At 41.9% G+C, this 5,209-nt stretch overlaps 1 protein-coding gene across 1 annotated transcript; it reads right to left on the minus strand.

The window, feature by feature from the left end:
- Positions 1-2,515: 2,515 nt before the first annotated feature.
- On the minus strand, positions 2,516-4,631 carry LOC133576470 (uncharacterized). Its single transcript, XM_061929726.2, has 5 exons — positions 4,525-4,631; positions 4,408-4,463; positions 3,514-3,645; positions 2,737-3,407; positions 2,516-2,657 (listed from the first exon to the last, which is right to left on the minus strand). Exons 1-5 carry the CDS (start codon positions 4,545-4,547, stop codon positions 2,646-2,648), a joined length of 894 nt encoding a protein of 297 aa, XP_061785710.2. The 5' UTR covers positions 4,548-4,631; the 3' UTR covers positions 2,516-2,645.
- Between the last annotated feature and the right edge of the window lie 578 nt (positions 4,632-5,209).

Here is a 5,209-nt window from a genome sequence, read left to right on the forward strand (position 1 = left end):
TAGAATGGTGAAAATACACAGGTGCTAGTTTTAATGTATATAAACAAGCACCAACATTATTTTTCTTCTTCTTTTGAAACAAAAATTTGGAGATACATGTTTTTCATTAGTTAGCGATTACATGCTCACCATTATCCTAGCGACATTATTGAAACAACTCTTTCAATGAAAGCTAAAAGAAAATTAACTGTCTTCCTGTTTTGCAGCAAAATATGGCGATAGTTATTCAAAAACAACCCAAAACACAGTCCTTACTGATAGGATGCAATTTTGGAGATACATGCTTCTAGTGTGAAAGCCATGGCATTGCTAATCTATTTTCTCAAAGCATTATGGCAACACATTTATGTACTCGAGTTTGGTAGAGACACGCAGGTGGAACATATCACCGTAGTTTTTTTTTTTTTTTTTTTTTTTTTAAAAAGGCTTTTTCCGATTTGGAGATTCATGATTTTTATGCACTTGGAGGCCAGGATGCCAAAAAGTGTTATTTGGGTCCAACAAAATGTGGTTCTAGGTATGCATTTGTTGGGCCCAAAAAGGGCAGAATAAGTGTACAAAAGGGTAAGATCCCAATTAGCCAGGTCAGTCCTTTGTCCTCAGTGGTCATAACAAGATGTGAGATGTGTGCTTGTGTCGGACATAAACACAAAGCATGCTGATGCTGCTCTTGTCAGTGGAACAGACTGCGGCAGGAAGCATTACGACGCCACCGAGGAGTCGTAACGGTGATTAACAGCTGCCTCTAATTAAAGATCAATGAAGAGTCTTTCAAAGGTGATTTGTTACATAAATTACGATGCCCACTGTCCATTAATGGCATCCGTGTCGCTCTAACAGAATGGGCTGCTCGCCATGTTTGGGAACCAGAGCCAGCCAAACGCCGACTATACATCACGGACAGCCCGTGACACCGTTCAATGGTTGGGCTTTTATTTAAAATGTCACTCATCCGTCAACAGGTCAGCCAGATGTGCCTGACAATGTATGGCTTTACTTGTGATGCGTGTCTTTCTGACATCGAAGATGAGATTATTGCATTTAAACTACAGAGTGCATTTCTAACACTTCCTGTTTGCCAACTGACAGCATCACATTAAGGATTAATTATTTGAGTTAAGGAGCGGCCTACGTCGTCTACAGAGCGCAACAAAATTACAAATACTGAATGTTACTTTCATATAAGTGTTATTTTCAACTGGCCAGCCTCAGAGAGACTTCCCAGTTGCATGCTCAAAATGTAACTATGAAAACCCTCAGTCGAAGACAGCACTAATTGGCTTCATTAGAGTGACTGAAACATTCCTAAAATCTCGTTAGCGTGCTGCAGCCAACACTTTGTACACCCCAAGTAACGACTGTCCTGCTTTGTGAAACTACCTTTGTAAAAGCAACTAGTATTTGTGGCCAGTAGGGGCACAATGATTTGTCAAAATTGATTGCTGACAAATTAGTTGATAATCTGGGATAACTACCTACTTTCTAAAAGGGGTATGCAATTATCACAGGTGCCCCCCTCCTACAGGTCTACAGTTGACTGAGCACAGCAAATAAAGTTCAAGGCTAATTTATACAATTTAGTCTTCTACCCGAACAGACAGCACGTTTAAACTTTAAAGTAACTTTGCAGTTAAATTCTAAGATGTCACCAATCCTTGATCAATTAGTTGGCTATTGAACTCTCAAAATGCAATGGTGATAAGCACTGTGTGCGCAGCAAAAAGTGACCTAAGTGATTGTGTCAGCCAGCCAATTTTAGGTTGCAGATTCACACTTAAGACCATCCATCCATTTTCTACTGCTTAATCCCTTTGGGGTCGCTGGACATTTTCTTTTAAAAGTTTTACAGCTTGAGCTAACCTGAATATTTAAGTTTGATACAAAACTATACAGAGGCAATAGGGTATTATCACAACTGGCCATATCCACATTTTGCACCACTGGTTGACTGGCAGCAAGAGGCAGAGAAAAATGGCTGTGGCCACACAGGTAAAACCAGATGGGCATTTCACCCTAAACAGGACACAAATTGCGAGGCAGACAGCTTTTAAATGATAAATGCGTTGTACTTGTATAGCGCTTTTCTACCTTCAAGGTACTGAAAGCGCTTTGACACTACTTCCACATTTACCCATTCACACACTGATGGAGGGAGCTGCCATGCAAGGCGCTAACCAGCACCCATCAGGAGCAAGGGTGAAGTGTCTTGCTCAGGACACAAGGTTGGTACTAGGTGGGGATTGAACCAGGGACCCTCGGGTCGCGCACGGCCACACTTCCACGCCGTCCCTTTTCAGGGTAGTTGTTCTGAGCCGCTAGCTAAACCAACTGTTCAGCATTCTACGCATCCCGAAAATGCTCAGGAAGTGGGATGCTTTGCCATTTTTCACAAATTGCTAGTTTGGCTGATTTAACATTTTAAAGTGTAGTTGTCAAAGTTTAATAAGCAGTTTCAGTATGAATATTAAACACATTCCTGAATTGCTGCATTTAAAAGCCTATGGTTAAATTAAAGCCACTCCATGCTTAATAGTTAGCAGTTGACAAAGTCATAAGTTGCATTCAAGAGGTCATTTTGAAAACCTAACAAAGCAGTCAAGGCAAGAAAATGTGTTCGGATTGTTTTATTTCAAAAGACTAGAGACTTAGTGTCCAACCTGCAACACACAAAAAAAAAAAAAACAGAACTTTGTCAAGTTGAATTTGTAGCAAATAATGAATGCTTGAAAGACTTACTTTTTTAGTGTGCCAAGGTACTTTCTGATAAACAGGACTTTGATGGTAGTAAGGATTGTAGTGAACATTCCTAGAGCTTGGTTCGTGTCCACTTGAAGCATGATGGAATTGTCCCGGGTGCATCAGGTTTTGAGGTGCTCCAGCACTGTAAGGAAAGTCTTGGGGCTCATCTTCATGCTTCTCGTAGCGGACGTCCTGGTTGTAGTTCCTGCCTCGCTCAAAGCTGGTGCTGAAGTGGGAAATGGTGCCTACAGGATACTGGCCAGTCAAGAAACTGTGATCAAAAGGGTAGGGGACATAGCCATAGCTAAAAGGCGGTTGTGGCATGCTGGTAAAGCTTGGGCCACTTTGAGGTGCTGCATCATAAGGAAAGGGTCCAGGAGGTGACAGTGAGCCTTGACTTTCGGTCTCGGTCTCATCATCACCGTGCTCAAAGGTACTCTCCATGCGGAACAGCTCACCCGGCTGATATTGGGAGTAGACAGGGGGAGGGTAAGGAACTGGATAAAGTGAAGACTGGGGTTGTCCAAATGAAGAACCAGAGACCACAGGTGTGTTTACTACAGAGCCTGCAGGGTTAGGTCTGCCATCTGAGGGGCTTTGGCCAGCAGTGTGATGGGAGAAACTTGGGGGTGCAGGACCATCTGGAAAAAAGTCTGGTAATTGATCACCTAGAATTGGGGGGGGGGGGGGGGGGGGGAAACAAAAGAACCAGTTACACCTGGGACAAACAAGCAAAAAAGAAAAAAAAGAAAAAAAGAAAAAAAGTGAAGTTACCAGCGGGCAGAAGTGGTAGACGTGCTTGCTCAACCGGGCTCTGATATGAACTTCTGGGCCTTGCCCCAGAGACAGAAAGCTCTGGCGTGAATCCAGGCTTTGAAGCTCTGCTGCGTGATAATGGCCCGGGACCTAGACAGGAAAATGATATTCAGTAAGTGCATAAATTAGACAATACTGCAGTTTTGATAAGTTGCATTTTTAAATAATTTTACTTGCACCCATTTTTCATTTACATGATTTTTATTGTGATGCATCTTACTGCTCCGCTTATAGTTTAGGTAGACAATTTTGGAACTGTCCAAGAACATGAAATAACTTGGGCTAATTTTGGTACATTTACAGCAGTGTTAATGTACATTGTCCAATTAAACCAACAAAAAAAACTTCTCAACCATAATTGGTAATACCAACTATGCAAAAGTATTCACACTTGACCAGGGGGTGCATTTTTTTACTCCCTATTAAGCAACAAATTAGCACACCTGCACTTTTCCATCTGCCTAATGCACTTCACAATAGTCACTATTCCTGTTCTGTACAAGGCTGAGATCATGTAGCAGCCTACTTTCATTTACAAGTCTCCATCGGATTGTTAAATCTGATTGTGCATTTATTTACAGTTTGTGATGTCTGTTGCTGTACAACTTTAGTGTACTTAGTTCCATCTTCAAGACTTCACCAACCTGCCAGGAACTGCAGATGGACATTAGTGTTCTGCTACAAATCTATTTACATGTTTTAATGTCAACTAAGTGCATTGTCTCATGTGAGGAGACAAATACTACTTGATCATTTTTGTGTCACCAACTACTGTTACTCATCTTCAACTTAGAAACAAAAAAAAAAAGAAAAAGAGTTGGCTCATAGTAGTGAAATGACGTTGGCACTTACCTTGCATCACCGGGTGGCAGTAGGCAGCACCAGCTAGCAGAAGAAGGAGCAAAGTCCTGCTTGGAGAACACAAACATGAGCAAAGTGCAACAAGAACCATGAGGTGCAAGTACTTACCCTGAGGCGACCCAAACAGCCATGATGAGAGCAGAGGAGCACGTTGTGACCCACAGTGACCGTGGAATGTTTAAAAATGCTGAAAGTGACCTGTCTTGACCAATCAGGAAGCGGCGACTTAACGATGCACAGCTGCAGGACATCAGGTAGAACCTTCCTCCAATCAAGGAGTTCCACCTGCACCGCCTTTTTTTTTTTTTTTGCTTATGATAGTCACACATGACTATAAAGCGATTCTACCGCATGAGGCCACAGCTGCTCGCTGACCATCAGAACATTTGCCTAATTAGCGTCACCCTCGTTTGGGGCGCCAATCACAGCAAGTAATGACACCTGTCAATCAAAGTGCTTGACCACACTGGGCGTCGCTTCCAGCCGCCTCCTGCTGTCATTGAGTTTGTCCTTCCTGGCTTGTTCGCTGCAGTAAAGGTGGAATCTTCATACTGCACTCCCCTATTTTAAGTTTTATTGTCTATTTGTGTTAACATTTATTTGTGGTATTGTGCCTCTCACAGCCAAGCTTCTATGACTTGCTGGCCATTTTATTAGGTAACAAAATCCAGTACATTCTGCCTTAATAAACATCTTAATATTCACTTTTTATTGTAGATTATTGTAGAAAAGAAATGTCTGTATCATAGGACAATGTAGTAGTTTTACTCAATGATACTTAATACTTAATTTA

This window comes from Nerophis lumbriciformis, linkage group LG34, assembly GCF_033978685.3.
Source record: "Nerophis lumbriciformis linkage group LG34, RoL_Nlum_v2.1, whole genome shotgun sequence".
Taxonomy (NCBI): domain Eukaryota; kingdom Metazoa; phylum Chordata; class Actinopteri; order Syngnathiformes; family Syngnathidae; genus Nerophis; species Nerophis lumbriciformis.

What these genes read in the sequence shown, in the direction of transcription:
- LOC133576470 (XM_061929726.2), bottom strand. Translation starts at nt 4,547, where the DNA reads ATGGCTGTTTGGGTCGCCTCAGG. An exon ending in GCTGTTTGGGTCGCCTCAGG is followed by an intron (nt 4,464 to 4,524) that starts GTAAGTACTTGC and finishes TTCTCCAAGCAG; the next exon opens with GACTTTGCTCCTTCTTCTGC. An exon ending in TCTACCACTTCTGCCCGCTG is followed by an intron (nt 3,408 to 3,513) that starts GTAACTTCACTT and finishes CCCCAATTCTAG; the next exon opens with GTGATCAATTACCAGACTTT.